Source organism: Nerophis lumbriciformis, linkage group LG23, assembly GCF_033978685.3.
Source record: "Nerophis lumbriciformis linkage group LG23, RoL_Nlum_v2.1, whole genome shotgun sequence".
In the NCBI taxonomy this organism is placed as follows: Eukaryota; Metazoa; Chordata; class Actinopteri; order Syngnathiformes; family Syngnathidae; genus Nerophis; species Nerophis lumbriciformis.
In genome coordinates this window covers 31,428,076-31,445,589 of record NC_084570.2, presented here as the reverse complement: position 1 = coordinate 31,445,589, position 17,514 = coordinate 31,428,076, and the positions used below count along the sequence as shown (strand labels likewise).

At 39.3% G+C, this 17,514-nt stretch overlaps 1 protein-coding gene across 1 annotated transcript in view; it reads right to left on the bottom strand.

Moving 5' to 3' along the window:
* The window catches only part of timeless (timeless circadian clock), a 46,256-nt gene extending 33,085 nt beyond the window's left edge, over positions 1-13,171 (bottom strand). The window contains exons 1-12 of the mRNA XM_061984748.1: positions 13,022-13,171; positions 10,185-10,302; positions 9,965-10,118; positions 9,760-9,874; positions 9,616-9,678; positions 8,147-8,248; positions 5,714-5,869; positions 5,492-5,625; positions 5,325-5,412; positions 3,559-3,735; positions 2,981-3,198; positions 2,799-2,902 (exon numbers count right to left, since the gene is read on the bottom strand). Of these exons, the coding sequence (XP_061840732.1) occupies positions 2,799-2,902; positions 2,981-3,198; positions 3,559-3,735; positions 5,325-5,412; positions 5,492-5,625; positions 5,714-5,869; positions 8,147-8,248; positions 9,616-9,678; positions 9,760-9,874; positions 9,965-10,118; positions 10,185-10,266 (1,393 nt within the window). The 5' untranslated portion in view covers positions 10,267-10,302; positions 13,022-13,171. The remainder of the gene's footprint in view (positions 1-2,798; positions 2,903-2,980; positions 3,199-3,558; positions 3,736-5,324; positions 5,413-5,491; positions 5,626-5,713; positions 5,870-8,146; positions 8,249-9,615; positions 9,679-9,759; positions 9,875-9,964; positions 10,119-10,184; positions 10,303-13,021) is intronic.
* Between the last annotated feature and the right edge of the window lie 4,343 nt (positions 13,172-17,514).

The following is a 17,514-nucleotide window of genomic DNA, read 5'->3' as shown; positions in this document are numbered from 1 at the left end:
CAACAGCACAACCGACGACTTTGACATTGTGACCGGGGTAAGACAGGGTTGCATCTTGTCTCCCTTACTGTTCATCAATGTCATAGACTTTGTCATGAGGAAGTCTGTCGTCGGAGCAAACCTCGGCATTAAGTGGGGAGGGGGCAGACTGGCAGATCTGGACTTTGCGGACGACTTGGCTCTGTTTAGCCATTCCTACGCTGCGCTCAAAAAATTGACCAACAATCTGCATGAGCAAGGGGAAAAAGTCGGCCTACGTATAAGCCAAGAGAAGACCAAGGCCATGACCGTCGCACAAGACCAAAACGTTCCACTGCTCAGCGTAGGCGAACAAGGCATAGAGTACGTTGAGAACTTCACGTATCTTGGAAGCAACATCTCAAACACTGGAGACGCAGAAAAGGATGTACAGACCACAATCGGAAAAGCTGCAGGAGTCTTCCAACGCCTCCGGAACATCTGGTCATCAAAATCTATCAGTACGTCCACAAAGCTGCGCCTCTATATGTCAGTGGTCATCCCTACAGTGACCTATGCCTGTGAGACGTGGATGAAGACATCAAGCATTACTAACAAGCTGGATGTCTTCCACCGACGGTGCCTCAGATACATCTTGAGGATCTCATGGAGAGACCACATCACCAATGAAGAGGTGATGAGAAGGGCAGGGGTAGCACCATTGTCTGACATAGTCTCTGACATGAGAAGGAGAATGGCTGGACACGTACTCCGACTGCCAAGAGAGAGACCGGCAAGTGTGGCAATGTACTGGGTGCCAGAAGGGGAAAAGAGGAAGAGAGGACGGCCAAAGAAGACGTGGAGACAAACAGCCAAGGAAGACCTGAGAGAGATGGGAGTCAGCTGGCATGGAGCAAGAAGGGTCGCCAGTGACCGGAACAAATGGAGGGGACTCGTCGCCCAATATTCCAACAGGAATGGGAGGAACTAAGTAAGTAAGTTTTTCATACCTACCATTGTTCTCTGAGTCATTTCATGCAACAAAACAATAAAAGTGTGTACGATTCGTGCTAATATTGCATCAGATCAAGACTGGTATTGATCAGTAAACAAGGCTGCAATATTGGTATCGGAAATGAAAAAGCCTCGTCTTTATAACTGCTGTTGGCTTTATACAAAGTATGGAAAACAGTTAATTATTTATTGCAAACTGTAATAGGAAATAATAATTAACTACATTAAGCAATTCCTGAAGAAATTGCGCGTGAATGCTCCAATGCTGAAGTTGAACTTCAAAATGACTAATTGTTGGCTTGTGCAGCCCTTTGAGACACTTGTGATTTAGGGCTATATAAGTTAACTTTGATTTATTGATTGAAGTAGAGCACACAATTCCAGAATATTTTGAAGTTGGAACAGTTTGAATCAGATGAAAAATGTGGGAATTGTGCAACTTTGAAGAATGTCCCATTGATTTCAATGGGAATTTCCCAAAAAATTGGGAATTTCGGGTAAAGCGGGAATTTTTTGGAAAATGGTAAAAAACTTGAATGGTCTGAATGAGTTGAATTGGTTGGTGTTGACATTTTTCAAACCGGTCGAGAAATATTGAAGTACCGGTAGTAACATGTTGAATGGAGAAATGGTATTACGGAATTCCTGGAATTTCACAAAAAACGGGACTTTTTCCAGTTCAAAAAACAACTTCGTTTTTTTGTCCTAATTAAGCGGAATGTTTTGACGGTGGAACGGTTGAAATGCGTTGAAAAATGTGGAAGGGGTAGTCGCTAGAAAAAAGGCTAGAATTAGGGCTTTGGAAAATTAGGAATTCTGGAAAATACTGGAATTGTTTTGAACTTGGAAAAAGGGTGGTTTAAATTTCCAGCATGAGTGGAATATGTTGAAGGTGGAATGGTATGAATAGGTTGAAAAATGGCAAATTTATTTTAAATGGGAAAAATGTCCAGGAAAAAAGGGAATTCTGGGAAATCTGGGAATTTTTTTAATTTTTCAAGGGAAAGGCAGCGATTCCCGAATAGACTGAACAGTTTGAAGTTGGAACGGTTTGAATCGGATGAAAAATGTGTAAGGTAAAGCACGCCAAAATCTGAAGAAGAAGAAATAAATAGATGAATTTTGGTGTAGAAAACCATATGTCCGAATATTTTGGAGCATTCACACAAATATACCTCTAAATAAAACATAAAGGAAAGAAAATAATAGTAATCAGCTTTGATTGACAACTTTCCTGCGCCACACTGAAAGGTGTCTTTCCTATTTTATTGAACTAATAATATGATTTTGTGCTTTGTTGCCTTTGTAGAGGCAACAATAAAAGGATAACAACGATGGAACTCTCTACCTGACACTTTGAAATGTATACCTGCACTTGTCACTTTCAAAAAACAAACAAAATTGTGGCTATTTGAGCAACAATCGTGTTCCCATGTTTAATTTTTACTAATTGGTTCTTATCTAGTTTGCACCTTGTCTGTGTTATTATTATTATTATTATTGGCTTTTATCTAGATTGCACTCTGTCTGTATTATTAGTATTATCATTATTATCGACTCCTCTTTGCCTCATTCTTTTTATTTTCCTATTTTAATGATGTTAGATCTGCGTTGTTGTTGACAAGTGTTGTAAATTAGCTTTGGCTACAAACACTATGATGCATACATTGGATAACTGTTTCAGATATCTATGTTTCTGTAGCTGTCCCTATTTCAAATAAACTTTTATATATATATATATACATATATATATATATATATATATATATATATATATATATATATATATATATATAGTACAGTTGCTGTATTAAAGGAAGTCGTACTTTTGATAACGTTGGCACTGTGACGGATGCTTCCATCATGTGATCGGTCCATCTCGTTTACGGTGAGCAGCAGCTCCTGGTATGCCTTCAGCGCCAGGTGCATCCTAGCGGGAAGAAGAGGAAGGGGAAGCGTCAGGACCGACATGTTCAGGACATTTTCTCCAAAGCTGCTTGCCAATGACCTGCGGGACCAGGACGTGGCCTCCTTGCGGTCGGTCAGCATCATCTCGTAGTAGTTGGTGATGTTGCGCTCGATGAAATGGAATGTGCGACTGGACATGGTCTCGGAAACTAAATCGGCACGGAAAGTGTTGCCACGGTTGAAGGCCATGAAGAAGCTGAGCGCCCACAGGTAGTAGGTCTCGTCATGCTGCTGGCTTTGCTCCCGAATCAGACTCTCCTGCGGAGGAGGAGGCAAACAAAGACTGGGAACAATATAAACACTATTCAGTCATTTAAAGGGGAAGTGCACTTTTTGGGGAATTCTTATGCCGGTGACGGCGCAGAAAATAAAAACCTCTGCTTCTTGCGGTTTATTTAAAACCTCAATGTCGTTTGATGTTGATTAATCGTGCAGCCATAGTAAGGAGACATAGTTAGCTGCTAGCCGTTTGTCAGCCGGGGAACTAAAATTAATACTGTGTCATCCGCGTTTCACAAAATTGTCTGATACTGATCAGTAGTAGGTGGACCGGCACATCCCCATTATGAATGATTACAAAAATCCACATTGCTTCCAAAAAAGGGCTTCGTTGCTGACCTTGACAAGGTACATGAGACGGTTGTAGCAGTTCTCCAAGAAGTCCACACAAAACTCTCGCAGGAATAGTCGAACGTTGAAAGCTGAGCGCCGTTTGTCCATATTTTCCTGGGCTTGTCTGTTTCGCCGAGGAACACGTCGCACAGCTTTACCGATGTCATGGGTGTAGTTTTTGAACTGGGAAAGGAACACAACAGACCGATTAGTACAAAAAACAAAACCAGTGAAGTTGTCACGTTGGGTAAATGGTAAATAAAAACAGAATACAATGATTTGCGAATCATTTTCAACTTATATTCTATTGAATAGACTGCAAAGACAAGATATTTAATGTTCACACTGAGAAACTTCTTTTTTTTTTGCAAATAATCATTAGCTTAGAATTTATAGGCAGCAACACATTGCAAAAAAGTTGTCACAGGGGCATTTTTACCACTGTGTTACATGGCCTTTCCTTTTAACAACACTCAGTAAACGTTTGGGAACTAAGGAGACACATTTTTGAAGTGGAATTCTTTCCCATTCTTGCTTGATGTACAGCTTAAGTTGTTCAACAGTCTGGGGTCTCCGTTGTGGTATTTTAGGTTTCATAATGCGCCACACATTTTCAATAGGAGACAGGTCTGGACTACAGGCAGGCCAGTCTAGTACCCGCACTTTTTTACTCTGAAGCCACGCTGTTGTAACACGTGGCTTGGCATTTTCTTGCTGAAATAAGCAGGGGCGTCCATGATAACGTTGCATGGATGGCAACATATGTTGCTCCAAAACCTGTATGTACCTTTCAGCATTAATGGTGCCTTCACAGATGTGTAAGTTACCCAAACCTTCGGCACTAATACACCCCCATACCATCACAGATGCTGGCTTTTGAACTTTGCACCTATAACAGTCCGGATGGTTCTTTTCCTCTTTGTTCCGGAGAACACGACGTCTAGTTTCCAAAAACAATTTGAAATGTGGCCTCGTCAGACCACAGAATACTTTTCCACTTTGCATCAGTCCATCTTAGATGAGCTCGGGCCCAGCGAAGCCGGCTGCGTTTCTGGGTGTTGTTGATAAATGGCTTTGGCTTTGCATAGTACAGTTTTAACTGTAGTTACTGACAGTGGTTTTCTGAAGTGTTCTTGAGCCCATGTGGTGATATCCTTTACACACTGATGTCGGTTTTTGATACAGTAGCGCCTGAGGGATCAAACGTCACGGCTTTGCCGCTTACATGCAGTGATTTCTCCAGATTCTCTGAACCTTTTGATGATATTACAGACCGTAGATGGTGAAATCCCTAAATTCCTTGCAATAGCTGGTTGAGAAATATTGTTCTTAAAGAATTTGTTCACGCATTGGTTGACAAAGTGGTGACTCTCGCCCCATCCTTGTTTGTGAATGACTGAGCATTTCATGGAAGCTGCTTTTACACCCAATCATGGCACCCACCTGTTCCCAATTAGCCTGTTCACCTGTGAGATGTTCCAAATAAGTGTTTGATGAGCATTCCTCAACTTTATCAGTCTTTTTTGCCACTTGTGCCAGCTTTTTTGAAACACGTTGCAGGCATCAAATTCCAAATGAGTTAATATTTGCAAAAAATAAAGTTTTCCAATTGGAACATTAAATATCTTGTCTTTGCAGTCTATTCAATTGAATATAAGTTGAAAAGGATTTGCAAATCATTGTATTCTGTTTTTATTTGCCAACTTCACTGGTTTTGGGTTTTGTCATTGAACTGCTTTTATGAATATCACTTTGGAAGTCGCTGTACTCACGTTGGTAATATTTCTGTGATAAATCACATCGTTGTCTCCGATTGCCTTCAGGCCTTTCACCACAAAAGAGCCACCAAATCGGGAATGTCTGTGAATCATATATCACGTGGATGATAAACGATACATTTCAGGCTGGCTGGTCAAATGTGATGGTCGAAAATAGTGACCTGCATCCTCTTTGCAACGTACGAGATCGTTTCTCCGCCTGCTCCTTCTGCCTCAGCACCTCCAGCTCCGAGGTGTCTCTCTGCTTCTCCTCTGCAGAGCGAGCGTGCCCAGCACTCACCAAGGTGTCAGGTGCCTGCAAACACGCCAAAACAAGGCCTAAAGAACCAGCAGCTGCGGCAAAGACGTACACAAAAGATTAGGAAAAGGAGATTTGCCCTTACCTGGTCTCTGAACATGAGGGAAATGATTTCTAACACGTGCATGCTCCACTGTTGCTCACTCTGGGCCGAGGCCAAGAACTTGACCAGGTCATCAAAACCGCTCATGTGAATGGCCCAAAGCAGCCTGTCGTGGACACTGGCGTCATCATCCACTTTCTACAGAGACGGCAAGACTCAGAGTGAAGATCTGAGTTCATGCAACCTCCATTTTATAGACCACCCCCGCTTAAAAGTAGGTATTTTTACCCTTTCATTCACAATTAATTACTTGTGGGTGTAAATGAAATGTCATTCGTTAAGATTCTGATTGGCACTAAACATTACAACTTGATCAAATGCATAAGAAATAAAACATGTTAAACGGAAGATTCCATATTGAATACAATATTTATATTTCCACCATATGCACAATCTGGATTAGATCTGAATTAAACTTGCTTGCTCACACAACAAATCTCATCTGTTGTGTTGTTGTGAACGACATCATGGATGTAACATCAATGTACAAACAATCATACACACACAACGCATGCCATCTGTTGTGTTGTTGTGAACGACATCATTGATGTAACATCAATGTACAAACAATCATACACACAACATATGTCATCTGTTGTGTTGTTGTGAACGACATCATTGATGTAACATCAATGTACAAACAATTATACACACACAACGCATGCAATCTGTTGTGTTGTTGTGAACGACATCATTGATGTAACATCAATGTACAAACAATCATACACACACAACATATGTCATCTGTTGTGTTGTTGTGAACGACATCTTTGATGTAACAATGTACAAACAATCATACACACACAACACATCTCATCGGTTTGTGTTGTTGTGAACGACATCATGGATGTAACATCAATGTACAAACAATCATACACACACAACACATCTCATTGGTTTGTGTTGTTGTGAACGACATCTTGGATGTAACATCAATGTAGGGCTGGGCGATATATCGTATAAACTCGATATATCACGGGTTAGTCTCTGTGCAAAGTAGAAAATGACGATATTGTGAGTATTCGAGTATACGAGTATACTCGAATTAAGTATTGCTCCCAGTGCCACCCACACTGGTTTAAATGTAACTTAGATATTGGGTTTCACTATGTAAAAGCGCTTTGAGTCACTAGAGAAAATCGTTATATAAATATAATTCACTTCACTTCAATTCACTACCATAAGTAGCAGCACTACTAATTTGTAGCATAATTTGAAAAGTCAACCGCTAGAGAATGAAGAGTGCTTGAAACTCCGCACGTCAATATCTCAGCCGGTGCCACACCCACAAAATGCCCAAGCAACCATTTCCAGATAAACACCGTATGAAACAAATAGTCAACAACAGAAGAAGATAACGTCCGCAGGAACCTACCGCATAGCGAAGAACATACACTATTGGATTTCCTATTATGCAGCTCATTTTTATTTGACAGTTATTGAAATATCTTGTGTGTAGTGTTGTTTTGATATGTCATCTTAGTGACATCATGCACAAAAGTGCACTAATAACTTGTTTTAAAATGTCTCTGACAATCTTGCACTTTCTGTTTTGGAAATTACATGAATGTTTGTGCTACTGCTTAATAACTGTTTAATAAATACACTTTTGGTGAATTGACTTAGTTGTGATTTCCGTCTCTGCATGAAAGTTTAAAATGAGCATATATTAATGCAGTATGAACAAGAATGTTTTAATGTAGACACATAAAATCATCATACTGGCAAAATATCAAGATATATATCGCGTATCGTGACATGGCCTAAAAATATCGAGATATTAATAAAAGGCCATATCGCCCAGCCCTACATCAATGTACAAACAGAACAGCAGAAACAACTTGAGAGTAACGTCAAGCTCTGGACAACAGCACACTTCCTCCCTTTCACAATAACAGCGTAGTGCGGCACATCCGGTCTGACTGCCTTATTCAAAACAAAGGTTTCAAAAAAGTACCTTACACAAGTATATTGTACTTAAAGCACTTATATTGATACATTTACAAAATAATGATGCTTACTGGTCGAAATTGCACAAAGTGTGAGGATTTTTTCATTTAGTTAAACATTTTATTTGACACAAAAGACGGGCACTCTATGGTGGTAAAATAAGTGTAAAAGGCAAAAAACAGAATTAAAAATAAATAAAACGGGAAAAACTGGATTGTATTGTTTTATATGGCTATTGCAAATGTCATTTATTGCTGTTACTGTTTTTAAAATTGTACTTGCTGTTTATTATTCGATAGTAATTTATATCCGTTGTTCTTTTAAAATCTATTCAAAGTTGAATATTTGGTGGTGCAATAAATACTAATGTTTTCTAATTAATGAATAATCCTGTTATTCGTCGTGATTTCATATCAATCAAAAATAATCGTGATTATTATTTTTGCCATCATCGTCCAGCCCCACCTTCTCTTCTAAAGGATCTGCAGGCACGTGAAGAACATTCCGGACCAGAAGCAGAATTCTCTCAATCAGAAGGTTGTCTTCTTCCTCTCTCTGCTCCCACTCCTAACACAGAAGAGCAAACACTCATAAGAATAAAGACACGTGTAACAACATACCGTATTTTGCGGACTATAAGGCGCTCTTAAAATCCTTTCATTTTCTCAAAACGCAACAGTGCGCATTGTAACCCGGTGCGCCTAATGTACGGAATAATTTTGGTTGTGCTTACCGACCTCGAAGCTATTTTATTTGGTACATGGTGAAATGATAAGTGTGACCAGTAGATGGCAGTCACACATAAGAGATACATGTAGACTGCATTATGATGGCAGTCACACATAAGAGACACGTGTAGACAGCAATATGACTCAAGTAAATATGTCATATGTTCCATTGAAAATATAGAACATTACATACGGCGCTCAAAAATCTGTCAAAATGTTTTATTACGACTTTGGTAAGCTATGAAGCCGCACCGCTTGATGGATTGTACTGTGCTTCAACATAGGAGTATTATTATGGTGTGTGTATAAGGTAAGACATATTATCTGGCGTTTTGTTTCGCAATATTATGCAAAAGCAACTTTTCTTACCTTCTGGTACCTGCTGATCTGTATTTGGGATCGGCATAAGTCCTGAAAATGTGCGCGCATCCGCCTTTGTAGTCCGTGGCGACACCGTAGTCGATAAGGTTCTTCTTTTTCTCTATTTTCTTGTTATGGGACATTCATCCTCCACTGTTGCCATTTCTAATATAAAATAGTGTAAAGTTCTTACTTACAGTATATCTGTCAGTAAACTCGCCATGAAAGCGCTAAAACATACCGGTGTAGTGAGTTTACATTATTCACCCAAGGAACTTTAGTTATTAGAGAGTTCCGGTCGGACGGTTTTTCACGGGACACACCGGCGTTGTTGTTGTTTCCGGATGAGGAGATGCTGCTCCGTTATTGATTGAAGTAAAGCCTGAATGTCATTAAAACAGTTAGCGCCGTCTTTTGACACTTCTTCCACTCCCGTCCTTGCATGCTACACCGCTACAACAAAGATGACGAAGAAAAGACACTGTCGAAGGTGAGCCACGTAAATAAGACTGCCCACAAAACGGCGCATCCTGAAGCGACTGTCAGAAAGCGACTTAGAAGATGATCTGTAAAACATCATCTATGCAACATTTTCACCAAAGAACCACCATTACATGTTATGTAGACCACAAGGAAGTATTTTCCATTTAGAAAAAAAATAAATATGACCCTTTTAATGCGCCTTATAATCTGGTGCACCGTTTGTATGAAAATAGACCTGACTAAACCCGCTCATCTGCAGTGCGCCTTATTATCCGGTGCGCCCTATGGTCCGGAAAATACGGTACTTGTATAAGAATAAAGACACATGTGTAACAACATACGTGTGTGGCAGTCATGACTTACAAGTTGTAATAGGTTGTACAGCGTCTCACTTAAAATGCCAAACACCTTTTCACTAGAAAATGCCTACGATACAAAGTGGATGTTATTAATAAACATGTGTTCTTGAGAGAACAGGCGATTAATCGAGTATTGGGAAGGTAGTACCTCTTTGTAGGCTTGTAAATGAGAGGTCACTTGCAGAAAGTGGTGTCTAAACACCGGGTCATCAGGAACTTTGCCAAAGCAAAGCATGGCAGGTTGTGTTAGATTTACCATGAGCCTGCAAAATAACAACAATCCATCACTTCTGTTGACAATCCATATTATTTAGGATGTCACAAGAATTGGGGTAGACAGGAAGTACTTTGACCTTATGCAGGCATCAAACAAGGCCTTGTCTTGCCCATGCTGAGTGATGAGAGGCAGAAGGTCATGTTCCACAATATGGCCTTCACCCAGCTGTTGGCGCACGTCACGGGTGTCGTCTTCATGGCGCAGGTACCTGATCAAGTCTTTTACGCTCTCTGAGACGCAAACATTTTTGTTCATCATCGTCACAATATACAATGAATTAAAAACAAAACACTCACCCAAACAATCTTCTTCTTTGTGATAAATGTCTCCTTCCAGGTATCCCAGAGCGGTGCATGTTGCCAGAAGTTCACAATTCATGCTGAAAAAGTTTCAGTGAGGTCAAAGAGGTCCAGTCTGTAACAGGAGATTACAGGACAAATAATTCAATATACTGCCTTTGCTTGTTAAAAGTTGTATGCACATAAAAAAAACAGATTTTTAGATGTAAATGTAGTGCTACGCCGATATACTGTATATATATATATATTTATATTTATAGAGTGATTGGAGCACATACTCGTTGGTCACAAAAAACATTCATTAAGTTTGGTTCTTTTATGAATTTATTATGGGTCTACTGACAATGTGAGCAAATCTGCTGGGTCAAAAGTATACATACAGCAATGTTAATATTTGCTTACATGTCCCTTGGCAAGTTTCACTGCAATAAGGCGCTTTTGGTAGCCATCCACAAGCTTCTGGCAAGATTCTGCTTGAATTTTTGACCACTCCTCCTGACAAAATTGGTGCAATTCAGCTAAATGTGTTGGTTTTCTGACATGGACTTGTTTCTTAAGCATTGTCCACACATTTAAGTCAGGACTTTGGGAAGGCCAACCTAAAACCTTAATTCTAGCCTGATTTAGCCATTCCTTTACCACTTTTGACATGTGTTTGGGGTCATTGTCCTGTTGGAACACCCAACTGCGCCCAAGACCCAACCTCCAGGCTGATGATTTTAGGTTGTCCTGAAGAATTTGGAGGTAATCCTCCTTTTTCAGTGTCCCATTTACTCTCTGTAAAGCACCAGTTGCATTGGCAGCAAAACAAGCCCAGAGCATAATACTACCACCACCATCCTTGACAGTAGGGATGGTGTTCCTGGCATTAAAGGCCTCACCTTTTCTCCTCCAAACATATTGCTGGGTATTGCAGCTAAACAGCTCAATTTTTGTTTCATCTGACCACAGAACTTTCCTCCAGAAGGTCTTATATTTGTCCATGTGATCAGCAGCAAACTTCAGACGAGCCTTAAGGTGTCGCTTCTGGAGTAAGGGCTTCTTTCTTGCATGGTAGCCACCGTGTTCCAGCAGCTTCTAATTCATTGCAGACCTGCTTTTTGGTGGTTCTCGGTTGACTCTTCATCATCCTGACCAATTTTCTCTCAGCAACAGGTGACAGCTTGCATATTCTTCCTGATCAAGGCAGTGACAAAACTGTGCAATGCACTTTATACTTATGAACAATTGTCTGCACAGTTGCTCTTGGGACCTTAAGCTGCTTTGAAATGGCTCCAAGTGACTTTCCTGACTTGTTCAAGTCAATGATTCGTTTTTTTCAGATCTGTGCTGAGTTCCTTTGACTTTCCCATTGTCGCGTTTGTAACCCAGTTTAATGACTGCATCACATGAGCCCTATTTAAATGGGCTCAGAGAAGTCGACATGTGTCGTCAATCATAATCACTCACATGAAGTTAAGAGGCCATGAAGCTAATTTGATTCGATTGTAACTTTTCGACATCACCAAAATTGATAATGTATGTTGCTGTACGAATACTTTTGACCCAGCAGATTTGGTCACATTTTCAGTAGACCCAAAATAAATTCATAAAAGAACCAAACTTCATGAATGTTTTTTGTGACCAACAAGTACAGTACATGCCCCAATCACTCTATCACAAAAAAATAACAGTTGTAGAAATTATTGGAAACTCAAGACAGCCATGACATTATGTTCTTTACAAGTGCATGTAAACTTTTGACCACGACTGTATATGGGATGGACACACTAAACAGCCAATTGCGTAACAGTATCAACTATCAAGTTTGGTCGCGCCATCTTGCTGTCTAGCTGTTGATTCTCTGCATGGAGTGATAAGAGAAATAAAAAAATGAGCGCTGCAGAGAGTGAAGAAATTGAGGATGTCAGGAAAAGTCACCTGGACAGTATGGCAGTTTTATGTTTTTTTCCCAAATGGACCGTAGTCCTACGCCACGCTCATCTTTTCTTTTTAACCTTAGTCCTATTCCCTATTCGGATGTACGGAAACAACAGGTAGGAACTAAAGCGCAGGACTGTATGAATAACAAAATATAACAAATATGGGACTTTAAATTATTGATATGTTCCAATAATATTTAAATAATAATAACTGCATAAAATAAATTACTTACAGACTAAAATAAGAATAACAGACCAAATTAAATGTTACACAGACCACGTCATTTCCTAGCAGTAAACCTGCAAAAAAAATTGTATTCTCAGGTTTCTCTATGTTTACATTTTCACACTACTTTGTTATACTTTATTAGCATTTCTTACATATTCCTTATTTTTGCAACTTTATGTAAAGAGGTTATTGATGAGTGTTTATTGTGATTTTAGAACTGTTATTACATTGATTGTTTTTCATGCTTGTGTTGACATTTCCTTTCTGCTTTGATAGTTGAGGGGATTATAATAAGAGGAAAGTTACATTTTTATTCTGGTCCATATTTCCACAGGTCATAAAAAATATCAATAATTATTAGTATCGACCAATGTAAAAAATCTTATATCGTTATAGTTTTCAGCCGTATCGCCCGCCCTATGTACACATACACTTAAAAATAATTAGGAGTACTGTGTCACACTGACAGACGTCTGTAATATTGTGTCCTACCATATAATATATAAATGCTAGTCAACATTGAGAGACATAATGTTATAAAGGTACTAAACAAATGTTTTATTTCTGATCTCATAGTCGCCATACCGTACGGTGCAAGTGTACCTAATGTAGTGGCCGCTGAGTGAGTACGTACAAACGATAAAAACAATATTATGTCAGGAAAAAACCCGTTTTCTACTTACGTAAGCAAACGTAGTAAGTCAGGGTGGTTTAAAGCGGTCCAGCTTCTCAAAGTAGAAGAATATCAACAACAGTAGCGTGCTGTTTTTCCACTGAAGTAAAACACAGACAAACTAGTCTCCATGATCAACTTGACAAGTCTGGCGCCAATGAAACCGGATGTTGAATGTCGTCATTGACTGGTCTTCTTCTCCTGCCGATTGGTGTGTCGTGTACAATGTCGCCATCTCGTGCTAGGAAACGTTAGTCACATCTAAATTCACTATCATAAACTATATTTCTTTAATATTGTATGTACGAAAAAAGTAAATACAAAAAAATATATATTCGGAAATCTATTTGGATTTTGGAATATTAAATCATATTATATTATATTATTACTGTTTAAAAACTCATTATTTTCATTTTGATTCTGTTGTAGCGTGGTTACAAAATCCATCCATCCATCTTACATATGGCGGTATAGCTCGGTTGGTAGAGTGGCCGTGCCAGCAACTTGAGGGTTCCACGTTCGATCCCCGCTTCCACTATCCTAGTCACTGCCGTTGTGTCATTTACTTACTATGTAAAGCGCTTTGAGTCACTATATAAATATAATTCACAATTCACATTCTTCCGCTTATCAGAGGTCGGGTCGCGGAGGCAGCAGCCTAAGCAGAAAGGCCCAGACTTTCCCCTCCCCAGCCACTTCGTCCAGCTCCTCCCGGGGGATCCCGAGGCGTTCCCAGGCCAGCCAGGAGACATAGTCTTCCCAACGTGTCCTGGGTCTTCCCCGTGGCCTCCTACCGGTGGGATGTGCCCTAAACACCTCCCTAGGGAGGCATTTGACTGACATCCTGACTAGATGCCCGAACCACGTCATCTGGCTAAAATGTTTAATCCCTGAGTCGGCAATCATTAGCTGTTATGCAATGTGGATGGGTGGGTGGAAGTGAAATCCTGAAATCAGAAAAACCCAGGATGGACAAAACAAAATAAAAGGAAAAGTAACAGCACAGTCTTCCCTCATTTATCACTGTTAATTGGTTTCAGATGTGGACGCCTTGAATTAATTTCCACAAATGATTCTAAAACAACAATAGCAACAAAGCAAAAAAAACTTTTTATAGTTTTCAATATTATTAGAGCCCTCTACACATGAAATAGCACCCTTTTGTTTACAGCTACACTTCTTTCATCCGTTATAGTAATGCTGGCTGAGGTTGAGCCAATCAGCGGCCACGATACTGAGCTGTGATTTGTCTGTGGCACAACATTACTGTACTATTCATATATTTAGTTGTTTTTATGATTAAAATAGGACCAAAAAATTTGAGAATATGGTTGAAAATATATATAAATGTATATATATATATATATATATATATATATATATATATATATATATAGAGAGAGAGAATATGGTTGAAATTATATATAAATGTATATATATATATATATATATATATATATATATACATATATATATATATATATGCCTCACAATACGAAGGTCCTGAGTAGTCTTGGGTTCAATCCCGGGCTCGGGATCTTTCTGTGTGGAGTTTGCATGTCCTCCCCGTGACTGCGTGGGTTCCCTCCGGGTACTCCGGCTTCCTCCCACTTCCAAAGACATGCACCTGGGGATAAGTTGATTGGCAACACTAAATTGGCCCTAGTGTGTGAATGTGAGTGTGAATGTTGTCTGTCTATCTGTTTTGGCCCTGCGATGAGGTGGCGACTTGTCCAGGGTGTACCCCGGCTTCCGCCCGATTGTAGCTGAGATATGCTCCAGCGCCCCCCGCGACCCCAAAGGGAATAAGCGGTAGAAAATGGATGGATATATATATATGTATTAGGGTTGTACGGTATACCGGTAAAGTATCGCGGTACTAATGAATCAAAAACGGTACTATACTCTGTTTGGCGCGTCGTCACGTCATGACATTGCTGGTTTTATGCGCAGAGGAGCATGTTCGGTAGCGCACACACACGGAGTACTTACAATCAGACACAGTGTGTAGACAGAAAAGGGAGAATGGACGCATTTTGGCTTAAAAACTAAATATAAAGGTGAAGTTATAACACTGAAACACCCTCAGGAAGAGGAACTTTAAGACATGGCTAGCTAGTTAGCAGCTAACATCCGTCCAGAGTCTACAGTGTTTTAGCTACTTCTAAACCACTAATCCTCGCCTCCAAATAAAGCAAGTTTCATACAGGTAACATTATCACTGGAGGACGAGGAATAGCTAAACATGCTTCACTAAACATCATAGGAGGATACATTAGCTCACTAGCGTCACAATGTAAACAAATGTCATGGGTGGATCACCACCTGACATCCACTGTAATGATACCAAGTACAAGAGCGTATCTAGTCGATACTACTATGACTACACCGATGTTTTTTATCGTCACAAAATCTTTTTTCCTTTAAAAAAAATTAATATTGTGTTTATAAAGTCAGGAAATATGTCACATGAGGACTTTGAGTATGACCAATGTATGATTCTGTAACTACTTGGTATCGGATCGATACCTAAATTTGTGGTATCATCCAAAACTAATGTAAAGTATCAAACAACAGAAGAATAAGCATACTTGCCAACCCTCCCGAATTTCAGTGCCTCTCCCGAAAATCTCCCGGGACAACCATTCTCCCGAATTTCTCCCGATTTCCAGCCGGACAACATTATTGGGGGCGTTCCTTAAAGGCACTGCCTTTAGCGTCCTCTCTCACCTGAAAAGGAGACTATTATATATGTCTCCGTTATACATAGGTTTATCTATAGCACATAACACGGTGGCCGAATGGATATAGTCACTCATGAACGGTCAGAGAAGCACAAGGCTGGTCACAGCCCAGTATTATGGGCCACCTTGCTAAATGGATAGCCGAGGGTGTAACATATGCTGAGACAAAGATGGCTATGCTGATAGCTGCAAGCAACATCCCGTTCTCATTTGCGGATGTTTTCAACAAATCCGTGAAGGATATGTTCCCGGATTCAGAGATCGCTCGCCAGTACTCAAATGGCAGAACAAAGACTACTCAAATAGTGAAAGGTAAATGTTTTTTTTTTTTAAGTAAGCAGCAAGTACAGTACAGTTAGTAGAACTGTACTGTACTGCTTTCATTACTGTGTACTGTTATATATATATATATATATATATATATATATATATATATATATATATATATATATATATATATATATATATATATATATATATATATATATATATATATTAGGGCTGCAACAACTAATCGATTAAATAGATTAAAATCGATTAAAATCGATTATAAAAATAGTTGGCGATTCATTTAGTCATCGATTCGTTGGATCTATGCTATGCGCATGCGCAGAGGCTACTTTTTGTTTATTTTTAATTTTTTTTTACCTTTATTTATAAACTGCAACATTTACAAACAGCTGAGAAACAATAATCAAAATAATAGGGGTGTAACGGTACGTGTATTTGTATAGAACCGTTTCGGTACGGGGGTTTCGTTTCGGTGCGGAAGTGTACTGAACGAGTTTCCACACAGACATATTAAGTAGCGTAGCACGTAGTGTAAACAATACTCAAAATGCCGGACGCTGCTGGGCTTGGATAGACTGACCATACGTCCTTTTTTCACCGGACATTTCTTAAATGCCTTAAATGTCCGGCATTTTGAGTTAGGGTTGCGTGTATTTTCAATATACGTTCAGGGTTAAAAAGGTTAAAAACACAACAAATTGTGCGTGCAGCAGCGTTCGTGAGGGAGGGGGAGAGACAGAGAGAGCGAAAGAGTTGTGATAAATGCACATGCGTCGTCAGGCTCTGCTTTTTATCGATGCATTTATCAGATTTAATTTTTTATTATCTATAGCAGGGGTGTCAAAAGTGTGCATTTTTGTAACATTTTCCTTGTTTTATTTGGCAAGTTGAAAGAACATGGCGCCAGTATGCTGGTTTTTTTCAATAAAATACTGGAAAGGATAGAAATGTAGTTTGTCTCTTTTATCCGATTATTAATCGATTAATCGAAGTAATAATCGACAGATTAATCGATTATCAAATTAATCATTAGTTGCAGCCCTAATATATATATATATAAGAAATACTTTAATTTCAGTGAATTCTAGCTATAAATATACTCCTCCCCCCTTCACCCCCTCCCACCCCACCCCACCAACCACGCCCCCTGCCCCCATCTCCCGAATTCTGAGGTCTCAAGGTTGGCAAGTATCAGAATAAGTGATTATTACAATTTAACATAAGTGTAGATAGAACATGTTAAAACAGAAAATAAGCAGATATTAACAGTAAATGAACAAATAGAATAATAATCCATTTTTACAGTTTGTCCTTCATAATGTTGACAAAATAATAGAATATAAATGACACAATATGTTACTGCATTCGTCAGCAGACTTATTAGGAGCCTTTGTTAGTTTACTTACTACTAAAAGACAAGTTGTCTAGTATGTTCACTATTTTATTTAAGGACTAAATTGCAATAATA